General features: G+C 40.2%; 1 protein-coding gene across 1 annotated transcript in view; it reads left to right on the forward strand.

Moving 5' to 3' along the window:
* OTUD7B (OTU deubiquitinase 7B) overlaps window positions 1-21807 on the forward strand; it is a 50265-nt gene that overhangs the window by 22123 nt on the left and 6335 nt on the right. The window contains exons 3-7 of the mRNA XM_079761775.1: window positions 9310-9459; window positions 13295-13483; window positions 16499-16726; window positions 18855-18956; window positions 19712-19907. Of these exons, the coding sequence (XP_079617901.1) occupies window positions 9375-9459; window positions 13295-13483; window positions 16499-16726; window positions 18855-18956; window positions 19712-19907 (800 nt within the window). The 5' untranslated portion in view covers window positions 9310-9374. The remainder of the gene's footprint in view (window positions 1-9309; window positions 9460-13294; window positions 13484-16498; window positions 16727-18854; window positions 18957-19711; window positions 19908-21807) is intronic.

Raw genomic sequence — 21807 nt, forward strand, 5'->3', positions numbered from 1 at the left:
ATATTACTTACCCATGATTGCACAGCCCTTAGTAGTAGATTGGAGATTTGAACCTAGATCTGTCTAAACCCAGAGCCTATTCTGTCAATGTGAGTTGAAAGGAGTTGAAGCAGTGAGAGTGGACTTCCACATGAATGGACTTCCAATGCTTTCTCAGTCCAACTCCCTGGACTAAGTGTAGTACAGTGCAAGAGTCTGGTCTCAGGAGTCAGATAGGTTGGGTTCATGAAAGTCCTGGTCCTCAGTGATCCCATTTCTAGGAATATATCCCAAGAAACGAGAAACACCAATCAGAAAGGATATATGCACCCCTATGTTCATAGCAGCACAATTCACCATAGATAAGATTTGGAAACAGCTTAAGTGCCCATCAGCAGATGAGTGGATTAAAAAACTGTGGTACATCTACACAATGGAATACTACGCTGCGGTAAAAAAAAAGGAGTTATTGCCCTGGCCAATTTGGCTCAGTGGATAGAGCGTTGGCCTGCGGTCTGAAGGGTCCCGGGTTCGATTCTGGTCAGGGGCGTGTACCTTGGATGTGGGCACATCCCTAGTAGGGGGTGTGCAGGAGGCGGCTGATCGATGTTTCTCTCTCATTGATGTTTCTGGCTCTCTGTCCCTCTCCCTTCCTCTCTGTAGAAAATCAATAAAATATTTTTTTAAAAAAAGGAGTTCTTACCATTTGCAACAGCATGGATGGAATTGTAGAGCATATGCTAAGTGAAATAAGCCAGTCAGAGAAAGATAAATATCACATGATCTCACTCATTGATGGAATATAATGAACAACATAAACTGATGAACAAAAAAGATCCAGAGACAGAGAAACATCGATCAGACCGTAAAACCTCAGAGGGAAGGTAGGGGAGGGTGGGGGTAAGGGAGAGAGATCAACCAAAGGACTTGTATGCATGCATATAAGCCTAACCAATGGACACAGACAACAGGGGGGTGAGGGCATGAGTAGGGGGGTTGGGGAAGTATTGGGGGGATAAGGACACATATGCAATACCTTAATCAATAAAGAAATTTAAAGAAAAAAGTCCTGGTCCTACCACTTTTTACCTCTGTAACCCTGGGTAGATTACCTAACCTTTGTGAGTTTTAGTGTCTTCATCTATAATGTAGGGTTAATAGTATAAACAAACTTATTAGATATTTGGAAGTTTAAGTGAAGTAATGTTTAAAACTTTAACACATATTACTTCTTTTCACTTTGCTTTCTTTTAGGCCCATGTTATTATCCCTCAGTTGTACAATTAATCATAACATAGGTCTCTTTAAATGTGGAATTTTGGTCATATTTTCTTTTTTCTAAGAAGGTTGTATTTTGTTTCTTTCACTTGGAAGGACCCATATTAGCTAAAAACAATCTGCCAGGATAGTCTTTCATCTCTCCCTCCTACCTAATCAAGAATTGTGTGAAATTTCTAAAGGTTTTTGCCCCTCCTCTTTCTCCCTGTCTGGATTCCTCTGGATCATGGAGGAGTCTCTGACCTTTGAAAATTCTTCACAGTCTTGAATGTTGTGGTTTCCCAATGAGTTTTGGGAGGAATTGGAGAGACTCAGACACAGCTGTAATGCATCAGTGGAACCAGGAGAGTGGGTATACTGGGAGAATGAGGACACTTTGGGGGTGGGTATTATAGACAAGAGAATGTAGGGTCAGTAGTTTCTTAGGCATTTTAACATAGCTTTATTATCTACAGTCGGTATTTAATTCTGGGTCATTTTTCTCTGTTACTACATAGTTGGGTACTTAGAACATGCATACTGATTTCAATATTAGTCTGAGCTAAACAATGTTTAGGAAGAGAAATCTATTGTAAATGAGATCATATAATCTTAAGCAAATGTCTTTGAGATGAGCCATTGTTTTAGATTCGCTTGTTTCAACATTGATTATTTAATTATCAGCAAATACTCTGTGTGTGTGTGTGTGTGTGTGTGTGTGTGTGTGTGGTGAGGTATTAGTACAAATTCAGTTCTATTCATCTGAACAAAAATTGAGTACAGCCGAAACCGGTTTGGCTCCGTGGATAGAGCGTCGGCCTGCGGACTCAAGGGTCCCAGGTTCGATTCCGGTCAAGGGCATGTACCTTGGTTGCGGGCACATCCCCAGTAGGGGGTGTGCAAGAGGCAGCTGATCTATGTTTCTCTCTCATTGATGTTTCTAACTTTCTATCCCTCTCTCTTCCTCTCTGTAAAAAATCAATAAAATATATTTATTAAAAAAAAAAATTGAGTACATACGAGGTACTTGGATGCCAGGGATACAGGATGAACAAGACAAGATTCCTGCCCTTAAATTGCTCATGGTTTAGTGGGGAGATAAACTAGTAAATATACACCAACACTGTGCAGAGGTACAGTATAAGGTGTAGCACAAAGGAGGAAGTGGGCAATTTAACTTGGGAGGCCAGAGAAGATTTTGCAAATGAAGTAATACTCAAGTTAGTCTTGAAGAAGAGATAAGAATTCACATGCTAGACCAGGAGTCATTCCAGGCAGAGGGAACAGCGTGTGCAAAGGAACTGAAATTTGAAGCACATAGTGCACTTGGGGAACTGCCAGTACAAGAAAGGGAATGATGAGAAGTAAATAAGGCTGGAGAGTAAGATACAGCTGATCATGAAGGGCCTTATTTATCATGTATAGGAATTTGGATCTTACACTTTAGTCATCAGGGATCCATTGAAGAATTTGGAGCAGTAAGATATAATACTATCATATTTGCATTTTAGATTGATCAGCTTCCATAAGCAACCACTGTGAAGAATGGCTGGATAGAGGAAGAGGGCGAAATAGCCAATGGGAACTATTTTCTGGGGTCCAGGTTATGAAAACCTGAGAGAGAATAAAAGAGATGTAACAAGTGGGAGGTAGTGGATGGATTTGAGAAATTTTAAAGGTAAAATTAGTAAAACTTAGTAAAAGATTTATTTGTGAGTGAGGCTAAGGAAAGAGAGAATTCAGGGTGACTCCCAGGCTTGGGATTTGGGTGATTGGGGGGTGGGGAGTGATGGTACCATTTGCTAGAATAGGCAATACTACAAGAAAAATAGTTTGAAAGGGTGGGGGACAGAGATAGAGAATGAGCTCAGGTTTTAATGTGCTGAGTGTCAAGTGCATGTGGGATTCCCAGGTGAGTTGTAAAGAGTTTGGGGCTGCAAATACATTTGGAGTCATCAGCATTTGGGTGTTCAGGGGCATGTATGAAGTTTATCATGGAAGTGATATAAAATAAGAAGATGGAAGGCCTGAGGTTAGAATTGTGGGTGCACTACCTTTACTAGTAGTGATGGCACAGGAAGAGGAACCCACAAAAGTGACCAAGATGCAGAGCCAGAGAGGCAGGAAGAGTGGTCAGTAAGTATCAAATGCTACAAAGAGATCACTTTAGATAAGCAGCAAGGAAGAGTGTGTTGATCTTATCTATGTCTGTGCCATTTTCTTTCTTTTTAAAAAATTCTTTGAAATTTATTTTTTAGTTATAGTTGATATTATATTAGTTTTAGGTGCACAACACAGTGACTAGACATTTATATACCTTACGGATTGATCTCTCCAGTAAGTCTAGTATCCGTCTGGCACCATACATAGTTATTACAATATTATTGACTATATTCCCTATGCTGTATTTTACATCCCTGTGACTATTTTTATAACAGGCAATTTGTACTTAATCCCTTTCACTCTTTTTACCCATCCCTTCTTTCCCATCTGGCAACCGTCAATTTGTTCTATCTGTGACTTTGTTTCTGCTTTGTGTATTTTTTTTTTTAGATTCCACATATAAGTGCATTCATATGGTATTTTTCTTTCTCTGTCTGCCTTATGTTACTTAGCATGATATCCTATAGGCCCATCCATGTTGTGTCAAATGGCAAGATTTCATTCTTTTTTATGGTCAAGTAATATTCCATTGTATATATGTACCACATCTTCTTTATCCATTCATCTATTGATGGATAGTTAGGTTGTTTCCATATCTCAGCTATTGTAAATAATGCTGCAATAAACAAACGGGTACATATATCTTTATGAATTAGTGTTTTGGATTTCTTCAGATAAATATCCAGGAGGGGAATTGCTAGATTATGTGGTAGTTCGATATTAAATTTTTGAGGAACCTCCATTCTCTTTCACTAGAAGGCCATTTTGGCAGGTTGAGGGCTGAATATAAGGTGAGAAAGTAGCATCAGTGAATGTCTATTTTAGGAAGTTCTGTAGGGAGGAGGAGACTAGCAGCCAGCAGGTAGGGGCAGGGGAGGAAACCTGAAGGAACTCTTGCTTTGTTTTGTAATTTTTTCTGTGAAATTGGAGGCAAGGTCATCTGCCAGGAGTAAGAGCGGTGATAAATAGGAGGCCAAAGGAGAATGGTGAAAGTATGGGATAGTACTGAGAAGTTTGGTTGAGGTACCAAAGTCAATAAAAAGACAAGCAGTGTATCATTGAAGGAAACGAGACTGAATACCATTTATTTGTAGTTGTATTGCTCTGCAAGGTTATGTGATCTTGTCTTGCTCAATAGCCCCATTTAGGAGCAAAGAAGTTGAATGTGGGATCTGTCCACATTGGGCAGATGAAATAGAAGGATAAGGATCTAGGTTTTTACAGGAAAATAAGTTATCAGCCACTGGGTTCATGTTCAGGTAGGCAAGAAGGGACAAAATAGAATCTATTCATTTTTTTCAGTCTTCACTGCTATCATTTTTAGTCCAGCTCACCATCATCTCTTTTGTAATAATATTCTAAATCAGTTCTCCCTAAATCCACTTTTGTTTCCTCCAAACTATTTTTCTCATTGCAGTAGGGTTATTTTTTTGATAATTCAAGTTCAGTTATGTCCTGCCTCTTCTTACAGCCCTTTAATGGCTTCTCATTACTTTTAGGATAAAATCTGAGTCTTTAACAGGGTCCACGAGGCCCTCTTTTCATTCTCATTTTGCATTCATCTCTCTGTTCCTTCCTGCCACAGAATGTTGATATATTTTTCCTCTGCTCGGAACACTCTTTCCCAATTTGCCTCTCAGTTTCTACTTATTCTTCGATTCTTTGATGTATTATCACTTCCTTGGGAAAGCTTTTCCTGACTCCATATGGGAGATAACACCCTTGCCCTCAACATTTCTTTAATAAATTGTAATTGTGACATTTTTTGGTTTTCTTTTTCCATACTGGAAGCTTTGTGAGGGTAGAAATTGTTTATAGTTCACTGTTGTGTTCCTAATCCTGATCATAATGCCTAACACATATTAGGCACTCCATGAATTTTTGTTCAACTAACCAATAGGGTGATTAAATATTTGGATGTCTTAGTCTGAGATGCGGATGTCTTGAGGTGAGAGAGGAGGTTTAATAGTAGAGAGGAAAAGCTGGAAGGAGATGAGGGTGTAGCCAGGGTAAGATATTGGGAGTTGAAGATTTAGAGGTAGAATGGTTTCAGGAAATAGTAGAATCCAGGATTGAGCTGTTGGAATAGAGACGGAGGTCTTCAAATTTGATGAGATTATGAAACTCTAAGGCAGAAATGTAGATGGATTGTTTAGGTGGGTGCTGAAATTGCTGAGGAAAATATAAGCTAGTATCTAAGTCTTGAATAAATATGAGAGATAGGTTAGTGAATGAATTAAATGGGTAAGAATCATTGCGGTTCTGGGAATAAATAAAGTCCTAGTCCCTTGGGAGGCAGTGTGGTAGAGAGAGCATGTGTTCAAAATATCTGGGTTCAGATTTTGAGCAACCCATCTGACTTGTACAGCCTTATTTCTCTTATTTGTAAACTGGGAATAATAAGCCTGCTGCAGGAGATTTGTCATTAATGATTAAGATAGTGTTTTTGAAAGTGCTTAGTATTAACTTGTTTTTTTTTAAAGATACATTTTTTATTGATTTCAGAGAGGAAGGGAGAGGGAAAGAGATAGAAACATCAGTGATAGAGAATCATTGATCAGCTGCCTCCTGCACACCCCCTACTGGGGATCGAGCCCGCAACCCAACCTGGGCATGTGCCCTTGACCGGAATTGAACCCTTCGGTCCTCAGGTCGACACTCCATCCACTGAGCCAAACTGGCTAAGGCTTAACTTGTTTTTTTGTTCTTGATTGTTGGCATTAGTTCAACAGGGCACTGAAGTAGAAGTTGGGATGAGAGGCAAAGATAGCAGCATAAATGAATTTGGAATAAGGTACCCGATTTCATTTATTCCACATGTTGAGTTCATACTATAGGGTCAGCACAAATATTCACAAATGAATACAGGTAAAAAGCAAGTACTATTATACAAGAGAAGATTTTGTAAAATAAAGGTCACTTGCAGTGTTGATTCACAATAAATTTTCATGTAAAAAAATGCTTAATCTAATAATTTTCTATGAAAATTTCATCATTCCTGGGAGATTTTTCTTTTGTTTTGGAGAAGAGAACAGGACCATTTTGTGAAAGGTATAGGTGGGAGAGGGCTGATGATTTAAGTTTAGAAAAGTATTTCCTAACAATTAGAGCTGTCTAACAATAAAATGGACATCCTGGCAAAGGATGAGTTCTCTATCAAAGCTTGTATTCAGGTGGAGACTGGATGATTGATCTGTCAGATAAAATACAAGTCTTCTTGCATGGGGGCCGACTGTAGATTAAATAATTGCTGAAGTCCCTTCCAATTGGAAGATTGGAGGATTTTGACTCCATTTGAGATTTGTCTAAATACCATTCAGTCAACAGCTATTTGAGTGCTTCTTCTGTTTCTTTTGAAGGTTTGAAAGCCAGGCTCATGTTTGCTTCGTTTCCTTCCTGTGTTCTGAGACAGTGCGAAAGATTGAGTCTCAGTCATTGCCTTGGATATTCCCATCTGGAATTTGAGAAGCTCAAGCCAGGTGTTGGTCGTGATGTAACAAAAGCTGCTGTCCTCACCTGTTGGGTGGGGTTAGGGTGGAGTTTGTGGCATGCACCTGGAGATATCAAATATAAGAATGTGCTGCCAAGAAGTATGGTTTAGTGCTTTGAGATTTTTAGCAAGTCAAGATCTGTGATGCTTTGACATTGTTAGTTTTCATTGGCTTCTCTCAGAAGCCTGTGTCTGGCTGGGAAATTGCCTACCTGCCTGTGGCTTAATCAACTCTTTTACTGAGCACTTTTTTGCTGCTTCCTACTTGTTTGTTTATTGTGTATTTCCCACATTCCTTCAGGAGGTTATTAAAATGGCTTTACTAGGTTCCTTTGCCTGTTTGTGTTTTTTTTTTATAAGATTGAAATTCATTTTCAAGCATGCTCTTGGTTTTGGATTATTGATGCATTTCAGTTATATGGGCTGCTACTATCATCTGTGACCTAAGACAGTGACTGAAATGGACCTAGAGAAGGAATTCTTATCTGTATTAGGGGAGGGAAAAGCCACTCATTCATCTATGAATTGTGAAGGAATTTAATTCTTAAGTATTGAGTGTAAGGAACGAATATATTTTATAACATTCTGAATTTGAGATATCTTAGGTAAAAGTTCTTTATGTATTTGTAGCCTTTTCTGACAATTGTGATATTGAAATGGAAGTAAATTAGACATTGATAATACATAGACCAAAAGAGAATATAAGTATCATAGTTTATGAGACTGTAGTGAACTGAAGTTCTTCTTTTTTTTTAATCTGGAAAGGATTTTAGAAGTCATTGACTCCAAGTCTAGGATATAAAAGAGACAACTAAAATCCTGTACATAATTGAACAAAAGTCACCCAGCTAATAAATATAGGTGTAGGTAAAAATCATATGATAAGAGGATGGTGGAAGTAGTCACAGTACAGCTGATGTGTCTTTAGAAAGGAGAGTTTCTAAAACTTCAAGAGTTGGACTGGAAAGGCCCTTAGAAATAGAGGAGTGATAAGAAGTACCCTAGAATTTCTGATCTGCTAAGTTAAGCCTCAATTGATTAGTTTGGTGGTAGCTAATGTGGAGGTTCACTTCATCATTTATTCATCAGGCATTGACCGCTTACAATATTGTAGATGTATGTTAGATGTTGGGGCTATAAATATGAATAAAACATGTCCCGGCACTCGTAGATCTCTTGTACTACTGGAACAGTACAAGAGAGAATACTTTCTATTTTGCTGTCTCTCTCATATAAAAATTCATTGTTATCAAGTTAGTGACCTTTACTGGGCTTATAACCCCCAAATGATTTCCTTAATATTTCTAAGGAATGCAGAAAATCAAGATCTGATCACAACACTAAACAAGCTATGACCTGGGGTCAAGGGTAGTATGAAGAAAAAGTATCTTAGATGTTTCTGAAGAGACAGACACTGTTACCTTAGAGAATTCTACTTTTGCCTTCCCCAAAAGGCAGGAGATTGGTAGGTGTGGTAGGGCAGGTGTGTACCTGATGACTTTATTGTAAACAACCTGTCTGATATGGTAGAATTTAGTTAGAGATTGTCCTTCACTCCATTATTGCTTCCTCAGCTGGGACTACTAACTTCAGAGGAATGTGGATTGGTGCCAGGCTGTCAGTCAGGGACACAGTTTCTGCCAAAGTCAAGTCTGAAAGAAGAGATCTTTTTCAGGTGAACTGACTTGGCAATCATTTGTCCTGGGTGGAGTTAGTAGACAAAGATTGACTTCTGTTATGAACCTTTGTGATCTCCACTTTGTGTAATAACTTATGGTTTTATTTTGAGTTGTTCTAGCTATCAGTTTGTTTCTCCCATTTCCTCGGCTAGCATTAGAAGAGTGGACAACTGTAAAGTTATTTAGTGTATAGTATAGTATTCATTCATTCATTCAGCAAATATTTACTGAGGGCCTGTATGCCAAGCACTGTGCCAAGTGCCAGGTGATACATGCTGGGGACACATTAGTGAACAGCACACACAAGCTCCTTGCTTTCAAGAACTTACATATTAGAGGAGAAGGCTAGAGAGCAACCAATTGAAATTATTTCAGAGTATATCAAGTGCCAGGAAGGAAATAAACAAGGTGCTATGTTAGGTGCACATGGGAAGTTCTTCAGGGTGGTAGTCTGCTGCTCCCTTGGATAAGCAAACTGATGGGTAGAAATGTAATACTCTAGAAAGTGGGGGGAAAGCATTATTCGGCGTGGTATTATGGTTTTGTGGTTAATGTAGTAGTTAAGAAATTAATATTAATGAGGAAGTAGGAAACTTAAGTGTTACTCTACATAATAAATTCAATTGAAATAAACAAGCTAGGATAGTTAGTTTCCCCATTTGGCTAGGAAGCTGCTGAAATTGGGCTATGCTCATCCCATTCTAGTGTAATTTGAGCCTTATGTGTTTATTTCTTCCTCAGGTGGAGGCTTGAATTTTGATCTATGACCTCCCTACATCCATTGCCTGAAAATACTTAATGATCACATGACCCTGGACATGGATGCTGTCCTGTCAGATTTTGTTCGTTCCACAGGAGCCGAGCCAGGGCTGGCCCGAGACCTCCTGGAAGGTAAGAGGTCATTGGGGGAGAATGAGAAGAAAGTAAAATGTGATACCAGGATGATTTGAAACATTTAAGGTGATCGGAAGGACATTTTGTATATGGTAGGCTTTACATTTAAGTTACTTCTAATAATCTATTCTGTGTATAACCCACCATATTTTAAAATGCAAGCTCCTCCTTTCACCTTGAATTTTTTAAGGGTACCTTTCGCCACTGCCAATTTATGCTCAGGTAATGCAAGTAGAATTTTATATTCAGTAAAAGAATAATTCTAGATCTTTAAGACTTCTTTACATATAAATCACTTGGATTTTCATATTTGGTGTCATCCATAGTTTTGTTTTTGTCCTTTCCAATTTTGTGTGGGTAATTCCATGTAGAGTGAATTAATTTAATGTTTTCATTTTGCTGTTTTTATTTACTTATATCTGTATATACATGTAAGTGTGAATGTTCTAGATTTTACTAAGGTCCTTAAGGCTTGGAATCATGCATTGTGGGATTCTTTGTTTGGAATCATTATTAACAGATGCTTTTTTGATGATGAAAATATGGTGATGCAAATAGATAAGCCTTTGGTGGAAGGGGCAAGTTCTTAGTATACAAGGGTAACTTTTTAAATTGTCAGCCCTTAGAAAGGTGTGACAGTTTGACATTTGCTTAGCTGCCTGTGAGTAGAGCCTTAGTTTGGAAGTAGAAGATCAGGATTTAAATTCCCAGTATTACAATTTTAAAACTGAGGTTCAGAGAGGTTAAGTAGGACTTAAACCTAGGCAATCTGGTTTCAGAGTCTGGCTCTTAACAATTTTATTACAATTATTTAAATTAATGCTTGCATGTTCTTTCTCTTTCTCTTTCATTCTCTCACACATACGCATGAGTGCGCACGTGCGCGTGCGCGCGCACACACACACACACACACAAATACACACATCCAGACCCATGTGCACATGCACTCATGCTATGAAATGTAAGAAATGCTATGGAAGTGTAAGAAAGAAACCAAAATTAAGAGTGCAGAAAGGCCTTCCTGAGGAAGTGACATTTGTGCTAAACCCAGAAGGATCTGTAGGAGTAGCAAGACAATGTAGCTTATGTAGAAGAAATAGATTAAAGAAGGACCCTAAGGTGAAAAAGAGTTTGGTACATTGGAAAAACTAATATTGAATGAGGTAGGAAGACTGGAGCGAGAGATAGGGAGCTCATTAGATAGGCAGGAAACAGAAAGTGGGGGGGCCTTTGTAGGACATGGTAAAGAGTTTAAATTTCACTCTTTTTTTCAGTGGGAAGCTGGTAAAGGATTTTAAAACAGGAGTGACATGATTGGATTTGAGTTTTTAACAATGTACTGGTTGAAAGATATAGAACGGATTGGAAGGTGGGCAGAGAAGAAGCGATAAAATCAATTAATATTTCCATAGTTTAGGTGAGAGATGATGGTGACTTGGAACTACAGTGGTAGCAGAGTGAGAAGTGGATGGATTTAAGATATAATTTAGAAGGGGAATCAAAGGACCTGATGTCATTTTCTCTCTGTCTCGTACTTTTTTCTTTAAAAGTTAACTCAGGCTCTAGCTGGTTTGGCTTAGTGGATAGCGTGTCGGCCTGTGGACTGAAGGGTCCTGGGTTCGATTCCGGTCAAGGGCACATGCCTGGGTTGTGGGCTTGACCTCCAGTGAGGGGCATGCAGGAGGCAGCCAATCAGTGATTCTCTCTTATCATTGATGTTTCTATCTCTCTTTCCCTCTCCTTTCCTCTCTGAAATCAATAAAAAAACATTTTTTTTAAAAAGTTAACTCAGGTTGTAATATAAAGAATGAATTAGAGAGGGGAGAGATTAGGAGTCGAGACTGAAGAGCCCCTCCCAAAATGATTTTAAAAGCTATATATGCTTCTCTGTGCATACAAAGACCTTAGGCTCTACAGCAGCGTTTCTTAAGCTCTACAGCAGCGGTTCTCAACCTGTGGGTCGCGACCCACAGGTTGAGAACCGCTAGCAGGGTCGCCTAAGACCATCAGAAAACACAGATATTTACATTACGATTCATAACAGTAGCAAAATTACAGTTATGAAGTAGCAACGAAAATAATTTTATGGTTGGGGGTCACCACAAGATGAGGAACTGTATTAAAGGGTCGTGGCATTAGAAAGGTTGAGAACCACTGTTTAGATACTTGAACAAAGAAACCAAAATTTCTGCCCTTACAGTGGGAAAGATAGTCAATAAACATTATAACCAAGTAAATTTTAAAGTTTTTTATAAGGTGTTACAGGAAACAGAAGATTGTGATTTTTAATTGGATAGTCAGGGTAAGCCTTATTAAGAATGTGAAATTTGGGCAAATACCTGAGGAGATGTCTGTGTAGAATATATTGGGGAAAGAGCAGTGGGAATAGTTAGTGGAAAGGCTGTAGGTGGAGCAGTCTTTAGCATGTTCTAGGAATGGCGAAGAGCCCTAGCTGGTTTGGCTCAATGGATAGAGCGTCGGCCTGTGGACTGAAGGATCCCAGGTTCGATTCCAGCCAAGGGCACATGCCTGGGTTGCGGGCTCAATCCCCAGTAGGGGGCGTGCAGGAAGCAGCCAATCAATGATTCTCTCTCATCATTGATGTTTCTATCTCTCCTCCCTTTCTCTCTAAAATCAATAAAATATATTAAAAAAAAAAAAAAAAAAGGAATGGCGAAAAGGCCAGTAAGACTGAAACAGAGTGAGCAAAGGGAGTTGGACCAAATGGTGACTATAATGGTACAGAAATAACTCAGCAGATGTAAATGATAAATAAAGCTTAACTGGATACTTGTAATAAAACAAGAAATATAATAGTACAGCATTAAATACATATATAATGCTTTCTGTGTATCAAGCACTGTTTTAAGTGCTTTCAATTAACTTAATCTTCATAACAACCCAGTATGATATAATCTCCACTTTCATAGCCAGGGAAATTGAAGTACAGAAAAAAGGCTAGAAAAATAGACCAGGTCATCGAAAGCCTTGAATGTCACACAAAAGAGCCTAGGCTTATTTCATAGACAATGGTAAAAGATTTTGATTATGAAATTGAAATGATTAGAACTCTACTTTAGAAAGAATAATCTCATTAAATTCTTTAGAGTGGATTGGAGGTGGGACACTAGGTGATAGGAATTGAATGAATGTGGTAGTAAATGGAATGGAACAGAAGGAAGTGTGAACAATTATGCAGTATGTTATTTACTGAATAATTTAATTGGAGAAAGCAACAGAAAAATTCATTATGACAGATCTGTCTTCTAGGGTCTTCAGTAGGCAGTGATTCTTAAATTTGGGTGGGTTAATTCCCTTTGATGATCTGGTAACAGCCAGTAGCTCTTTCTTTAGAAAAATGCACATACCTGTAACTTGGTGTACAATTTCATACAGCTTAAGGACACCCTAGAGGACATCTAGGTTAAGAACTCTCTGGGTCACAGAACTAGGAGACCTGGGCTTGATTCCTGCTAGGCACAAGTGTAAACTAGCTGTGACTTTGGGCAAATCACTCTATTTTTTTAGGTGTCATATCCTTTATATGTAAAATGAGGTTACTGGGTCTCTAAGGGCCCTTTCCGTATAGAGAGACAATTTCTGTGCTCATGTAGCTTAGTTAGGAAATAGACAATAAGTAAATAAGTTGTGGTATTTCAGATAGAAGTGTTATGAAGAAAATTAAAGCAGGGTAAGGAAAGGAGAATGATTGAAGTGTGCATGAGTATATGCTTGCTAGTTTTGATAGGATGATGAGAGTGATCATTTAGTCTTTACTCAATTTTCCTATGTTCTACGTGCCCAATTCATTTTTTGCTTTGTGTCCTGACAGGAAAGAATTGGGATGTGAGTGCCGCTCTCAGTGATTTTGAACAGTTACGTCAGGTCCATGCTGGGATCCTGCCCCATTCCTTTAGTGAAGGGAGTGGTACCTCCAGGACCCCTGAAAAAGGGTTTTCTGATAGAGAGTGTACTCGCCCTCCCCGACCTACTCTACAGCGGCAGGATGACATCGTTCAAGGTACTAGAGTAACTGAGGGATATTTCATACGGAGTAGAAAGGAAGGGGGGCACTGCCAAATGGAGTCAGAGTTCAATGATCCTTTGAAGGTGTTTCCATTCCTCCCCCTTGTCCCCAGCCAAACTGGTCAGAGGTGGCCTCAATCTGTCCAGGTGCTGGAACTCCTTACTGTCACTCTGCATCTTGAGTGTTATCATGTATAAAGGTCTTCTTCAGATATTGTGAAAAAATAGAGGAAGGAGGATACAATCTAATTGTTGAGATAAGGTACACATAAAGATAGAATTCAATGGATCACTACCAGATACTTCTTTGGAGGCCATTCTGTTAATATTGTCAGTATCTACCAAAATTTAAAAATTCATATATATGCTGACTGAGCAATTTCATTTCTAGGAATTTATCATATACTAGAGGCCCGATGCACGAAATTTGTGCGGTGGGGGGAGGGGGTAGTCCTTTAGCCTGGCCTGCACCCTCTCTCAATCCAGGACCCCTCGCTCCTAACTGCCTGCCTGCTCGCTCCTTACCACTTGACTTGCCGCTCCTTAGCACTGCCGCGGAGGCGGGAGAGGCTCCCACCACTGCCGCTGTGCTTGCCAGTTGTGAGCCCGGCTTCTGGCTGAGCGGTGCTCTAGCTGTGGGAGTGCACTGACCACCAAGGGGGCAGCTCCTGCGTTGAGCACCTGCCCCCTGGTGGTCAGTGTGCGTCAGTGATCGGTCATTCTGGTCATTCCACTGTAATGGTTGCTGGGCTTTCTATACTAATAAAAGGGTAATATGCTAATTAGACAGGGAGACGGGACATCCTTCCAGACAAAACCATGGTAGCAGGGCCAAGGCAGAGGTGGTTAGGGGTGAGCAGGCTGGCAGGGGGGGCAGTTGGGGGCAAGCAGGCTGGCAGGGGGGGCACTTGGGAGGCGACTAGGCCAGCCGGGGGGCAGTTGGGGGGCCACCAGGCAGGCTAGCAGGGGGGGGCAGTTGAGGGGCAGCCAGGCTCGCATGGGAGTTAGTGAGGGACGACCAAATGACTGAACAGCAGGCTGCATGGGGAGACCAGGCTGGCAGGGAGGCAGTAGGGGAGCGGCCAGGCTGGCAGGGGGGCAGTTGGGGGACAATCAGGCCAGTAGGAGGGCAGTTGGGGGCAACCAGGCCAGCAAGGGGGGCAGTAATGGGTGACCAGGCAGGTGGGGGGCAGTTATGGGCAACCAGGCCAGCAGGGAGGGGCAGTTGGGGGCAACCAGGCCGGCAGGGGGAGGCAGTTAGGGGTGATCAAGTCAGCAGGCAGAGGTGGTTAGGGGTGATCAGGCTGGCGGAGGGGCAGTTAGGGGCGATCAGGCAGGCAGACAGGTGGGCAGTTAGGAGCCAGCCATCCTGGATTGTAAGAGGGATGTCCGGCTGCTGGTTTAGGCCCGATCCCCCGGCAGTTGGACATCCCCTGAGGGGTCCCGGATTGAAGAGGGTGCAGGTTGAGCTGAGGGGACCCCTCCCCATGCATGAATTTCATGCACTGGGCTTCTAGTTATTATATAGTCGAGAGGCTCGGTGCATGAATTCGTGCATGGGTGGGGTCCCTTGGCCTGGCCTGCCATCGGGGCCAATTGGGAGGGCCGGCTGGCTGGGAGGAGGGACCATGGGAGGTTGGCCCCAGCAGCAAGCTAACCAACTGCCGATTCCACAAGGAATCGGGCTCCCTCCTCCCTCCTGTCTGGGTCCAGGGTGCTGGTGAACCAGATTCGGTGCTGTCAGGGCCCCAGCAGCAAGCTAAGGCACGGCCAATTCTGTGAGGAATCGGGCTTCCTTCTCCCTCCTATCTGGATCCAGGGTGTGGGTGAACCAGATTTGGGGCTGTCAGGGCCCCAGCAACTTTTAATATCCATTAATAGAGGGGTGGTTAAATAAATTGTAATCATCCATATTATGGAATATTCTGTAGCTCTTAGAATTAGGTGGAACTTGATGTGCTGCTTTGGAAAAAATCTCTATTATCTATTGAGAAAGGTAAGATGCAATATACAGTATGCTCCTGTTTAGGTTTTTAAAATGATTTTAAAAGATATATGTGCTTCTGTGTGCATACAAAATCCTAGAAGGCTATATGAAAGGTTGCCTCTGGGGAAAAGGAGCAGGAATTTTGAATGAGAGGAAGATTTCTTTGTAACACTTTGTACCTTTTGATGGTATTTTTACTTTTTATCATGGGGCTGTAGTATTTTTTAAGTACCTAAAAAAAGTTTAAAAAATAAATCACTATAAAATAATTTTTAGATAAGTCTTGACTTACTTTGTACATCATCTCTGGCAAATATTGGGTTAAGAATTGCTACCCAATAAATTTTTTAGCTCTTTTGATAATCTTTATGTAACTTGAGCCATGCAAATAAATTGTAATACTACACTGACCAAATTATGATCACAATGGGCTATCTGCTGGGGAATTGTAAGTGCCATATAGTCAAAATAAATGAAATAATTTGAGCCACTGTCTTCCTCTGTAGCATGTTAAGTCAGAATTGACTGTAGCTATAAATTTCTGATAAGTTTGAATATCAAGAAAAGTTGTAATAAATAATGTAAATAAATGTTATTAATGGTAGGTAAGGAAGTTCCTGAATATGTAAGATTTTTCATTAATTTTCTATATTCTCCAAGACCCTAAAAATTATCCGAGAGATTATTTGAGTCAATCTAGCTAAATGCAACCCCATTTTCCTTATTCCCTCTTCCTCCCACAGAACAAATGAATGGGTCTCTGTTATGTTGGGAAATGAAAGTGGAAAAGGACAGAGTCATGGGAAGAAGAAGGTCAGGCAAATTCCCAAAAGGGTACAAGAGGAATGTATATTTGGTGCTAATATGCATACACAAAAACACCACTTTCTGTATTTCTCCAATTGTATTTGGCTTGAGAAGAGAGTTGTGGTATTTGGTAGCCATTGAAACTCAGTTTTTCCCAGAGTGGAAAGTTCTGAGTGAGCTGTGTATATTCTAAGGTGACTCCATTTCTCATTGCAGAAAAACGCCTGTCTAGGGGCATCTCCCACGCCAGCTCCAGCATTGTTTCCCTGGCCCGGTCCCATGTCTCCTCCAATGGTGGGGGTGGGGGGAGCAGTGAGCACCCCCTGGAAATGCCCATCTGTGCCTTCCAGCTTCCAGATCTCACTGTGTACAATGAAGACTTCCGCAGCTTCATAGAGAGAGACCTCATTGAACAGTCCATGCTGGTTGCCTTGGAACAGGCAGGTCAGTGAGTGCTTCCTTTTCCGTGCTCTTCCCTCTGCTCTCTACCTACAGGCAGCCACTGGGCAGGGCAGGCTTGACCAGTACCTTCCAGTCTAAGTATGTGATCTGATTATAGTCAAAGTCAGCAGTTAGTCAGATAAACTTGTATTAAGCTAGGTGTTTCTTCAGGTTAAAGTAAGGACACAAATTAGACACTTTTCTCTGGAAATTTCCTTTTTGATGGAAGGGAAACCAGATATACACACAAAAGGCCTAAGAATCAATACTTAAAAATCAATACATGGTGGGGATAAGGACACATATGTAATAACTTAATCAATAAAGAAATTTAAAAAATAAAATAAAAATCAATACATGAAAAAACACACAGATGAATTATAATTGGCTCTGAAACACCTTGTGAACGGAAAGGACCAGTGCTATAGACAGTGCACAGTGGTGATAAATCTGAAAGTCACATTTATTTATATAAACTTTTCCCAATTTGTTTACAATTGTGTTTGTCTTAAATGGTTGTTAAAATTAGTTAAATGATGGTGTGGCATATCTGGGAGTTCTGGGAAAGCTAGTGAGGTATTAAAAAAGCTTCCATGGAAGGACTTGGGGGGTGAGGGATAGGGGCATTCTAAAAGAAGTTTTTCTTTTTCATTTTGTACCCTTCTATACTAACCATGTGAATTGATTTTTATATATACATATACACTAGAGGTCTGATGCACGAAGGGGCTCGGCCCTCTCAGCCCCAGCTTTGTCCAGAAGGTCAGCTGGCTGTCTGGTCTAATTAGCATATTATGCTTTTATTATTATAGGATTATAGATTTTTAAAGTTAGCAAGTTACCTAGTGAGATTATAGGCCAGTTTTTCTTTCTGTAGACTCTTTAATTCAAGAAAGCTTAAAAATATTTTTTAAAAATTCCTTATCTGAGGACATGCTTTTATTGATTTTAGAAAAAGATGAAGGAGAGAGAGAGAGATATCAATTGGTGTCCTCCCCACATGTGCCCCAAACAGGGATCGAACCTGAAACGTGGGTGTCCTGAGTAGGAATTGAACCTCGACATTTTGGTGTACGGGTGACACTGCAACCAACTGAGCCACACCAGCCAGGGCTCAAAAGAACTTTTAAGCATCATTCATAAAATAGTTTCCTCATAAAAATGGATTGGCAATTGTGGGGTGACTACAGAACTGAGAATCATCTTCTTGGATGTTTTATGTACTTTGTCTTATTGTTCATGTCTTTAGAGTAACACCATATACATGCTGTCATATATGCACATGATACTTACATGACACTTAGAACACATGCTTGGGGGTTGTTTTTCTTTTCCTGATGATGGATTTGTGCTGAGCTCTGTTGCTATAATATTTACTAATCTGACTGGAGTGAAGGAATCATACCAAGTAGCCAGTACAGATTTTAATGTATGACCTTGACCTCATCATCTAACCCGAAGGGTCGCTCAGCTTAGCACTGTTGACATTTAGGACCATATCATTTTTTCTTGTGTGAGCTGCCTTGCACATTATGTTGTGTTTAGCAGTCTCCCTGGCCTCTACCCACTAGATGCCAGTAGGATTCCCCTACCATTTGTGACAGACAGACATATTTCCAGGCATTTCCAATGTCCCCTGAGGGACAAAATTGTCCCCACTTAAGAACCATTGATTGCCATGGTTGGAACATCATCCTATACACCAAAAAGTTGAAAGTTCAATTTTCAGTCAGAGCATATTCCTAGTTTGCAGGTTTGATTCCTGGTCAGAGTGCACATAGGAGGCAACTGATCAGTGCTTTTCTTTCACATCGATGTTTCTCTCTCTCTCTCTCTCTCTCTCTCTCTCTCTCTCTCTCTCTCTCTCTCTCTTCCCCTTCCTCTCTCTCCAAATCAGTAAAAACATATTCTTGTGTGAGGATTAAAAAAAAAAAAAGAACCACTGATCTAACCAGTTGTGCTCCCTAGGTTATGATCAGCTAGATATAAGTGAAGAAGATATCTTTAATAGCATGATGGTTTTATTCTGGTAGGCTTCCTATAGGAAGCACATTTGGAGTCTGTTTTAAAAATTGGGAAGTGGGAAGGGCTTTATGGGTAATCTGCTCTTCTTTTCTTCCTTTTTCTGTAGGGCGTTTGAACTGGTGGGTGAGTGTAGACCCCACCTGTCAGAGGCTGCTTCCTTTGGCAACTACTGGAGATGGAAACTGCCTCCTACATGCAGCCTCTCTTGGTGAGTCTTGAAAGTGGCCCTCTGTTCCCCCGTAGAAGGAATCAGTAGAATTAAATGTTATGTGTAGGACTTGCTTCAACCAATGTTGATCATAGACAGAAGTAATGGTTTAGAGCAAGGGTGTGTGTGTGTGTGTGTGTGTGTGTGTGTGTGTGTGTGTAGATGGAAAAGAGCCCTGCCCTGGTTTTTCAGTCTTATTCAGAAATCACATGGAGAACATAGTATTATCCTGGGTCCCATAAGAAGTTGACCCTCAGAAGTAATGAACAGCAGAAAGCAAGCATTATATAGCTCTATGTGTGTGTATATAATTCTACTTAATATTTATTCTTTGGTTTATAAAAAAAAGATATGTTTTCATTAACTTTAAATTATACAGGCTATTTATAATTCAATATACTGCCTTAGCTTTTAAAAAAAAGTCCCCATTTTCCAACCATCCCTCAAGCTTTGATGCTGATTGTCATGTGCCAGTTTTCTCTGTTGCTACCTGTTTATTAGGCTTGCATCAGGAGTAAGTTATTTCTGTCAAGAGTTTGGTATATCCCCCACTTTCACGTCCTCAAAATTTCTGAACTTAGAGAGTAGAAACATCTTTCCTTTCTTGATTAAGTGCCTTTCCCCTAAATCACAGAAGGGTTTCATTGAACTTTGACTTCAGCCTCATTTCCTTCATGCCAGGGTCTGTGTATCATAATTAATAAGCGGAGTTGAATCACTGTAAGGTGTCTTACTGTTATGTTTTCTTGCAACAGGGATGTGGGGTTTCCACGATCGGGATTTGATGCTGCGGAAAGCTTTGTATGCACTGATGGAAAAGGGAGCTGAGAAGGAAGCATTGAAACGACGCTGGAGGTGGCAGCAAACACAGCAGAATAAAGAGGTGAGAGAGCTGGGGTGGGAGCGCCTTGTTTCCCAAAGTTACACAGAGGAAATGCCCAGTGCCCACCAGTAGGGAGTGTCTCCTGGTGCTTAGGTGCTCCTGTAATTATAGAAAATGCAGATAACATCTTAGGGCAGGCGTCCTCAAACTACGGCCCGCGGGCCACATGCGGGTGTTTTTGCCGTTTTGTTTTTTTTACTTCAAAATAAGATATGTGCAGTGTGCATAGGAATTTGTTCATAGTTTTTTTTAAACTATAGTCTGGCCCTCTAGCGGTCTGAGGGACAGTGAACTGGCCCCCTGTTTAAAAAGTTTGAGGACCCCTGCCTTAGGGTGTCAGGGTGTCGCACTAGTACGGGGAAGCTGAGACTTTACAGAGGAGGTATCTAACTCTGCTTTTCACCTGACAGGTGCTTATAAGTCTTTAGTGGCAATCTTTTGCAAAATGAGACATGACAGGTCCATAGGATTTTTGTATTGTTTTGATTTTATTGTTTATAATGCGACTAGACCAATTTTTAAGGACTTGCATTTTCAATCCGTGTAGAAATATACCGTATTTTCTGGCGTATAAGATGACTTTTTAACCCAGGAAAATCTTATACGCCCAGTCATCTTATACGCCGGAAAGTACGGTAAATGCTTAAAAATATTTTTGGCCATGTATACCATTTATTTTTTCAAATACTTAGTGTGTTTAAAAAACTTTAAAGAATACCTGTTAAATTGAGTTTGAGTGGTACATCTCAGGGGTTTAGCAAATGTTGAAGCTGCTTTTATATAAGAAAGTAACAATGGACTTTTTTTTTTTTAACAATGGACTTTTTGTACTGTCCATCTCCATAACAGAGGTTGGGCAAACTATGGCCTGTGAGCCAAATACCACCAACCGATTTAAAAAAAAAATTTTTATTGGAATACAGCCCCACCCATTAATTTACGTGTATATGTTTATATAAGTGCTTTCTTGCTATAGCAGCAGAATAGAGTAGTTGGGTATGGCTCACGAGGACTAAAAGATTTACTATCTGGATCTTTATAGAAAAAGCTTACCCACCCTTTCCCTTAACTTTAATACTGACATTAACATTTATATAAAGACAATGGATTTCCTTTTCCCCTGGTTCTGCCTTCTATATTTATCTCCTGCTCTTTGGGATATATCTAATTTTTGCTGTGTATATGGCTGGATGTTTCTGGCATTAATGTGAGAATATCTCTTCAGAAACTTTTCTTTTCATCTTCTTTCTTTTCTCCTTTTATTGTTCAATCATAACTGGCCATATATAGAACCAAGAGATTTTTTGTTTTGTTTTAGTCATTGGAATTTTATGTTCTGAAGATTTAAAATACATAAGTAGAATGTGTTCTGTTTCTTTCTCAAAAACAAAGAACCCATTGTTAAACTTAGGATGATATTAAGATCGAAATCCTATCTTTGATCACCAATCAGCCCCAGAAGATTCCTGAGGGAAATAAATGCACAGGGCAAGGCCAAGTACATGACAAGTTCTTTATACCACCAAGCCCCTGGTGAGTTGAACTGGACCTTGTGGAGACCTTCTGTTGCCTGAACTACAGCCAGTCCAGAGTTTGCCTTCTTTATACCATACCTGAACCTTAACCTTAGATTTGACCACTCCAGAAATAAGAAAAGGCCAAACCAGAGCATGCTGGTTATTAAGTAGAAGTGACAGCAACAGTCAGAGAATAGGTGTGTCCAATTCAAGCTTTTAAGCTATAACTGTTATTTTATTTGATTTTTTAAAAAATACCTTTTTTTAGAGAGAGAAAATATTAATCTGTTGTTCCACTTGTTTATGCATTCATTAGTTGATTCTTGTATGTGCCCTGACCATGGATCAAACCTGCAGCCTTGGTGTATCCAGATGATGCTCTAACCAATCCAGCTACCTGGCCAGGCTATAGTTATTATTTTAAAGGCGGGGTTAGATTATGGTGGTATTT

This window comes from Cnephaeus nilssonii, assembly GCF_951640355.1.
Source record: "Cnephaeus nilssonii genome assembly, chromosome: 21".
Lineage (NCBI taxonomy): Eukaryota > Metazoa > Chordata > Mammalia > Chiroptera > Vespertilionidae > Cnephaeus > Cnephaeus nilssonii.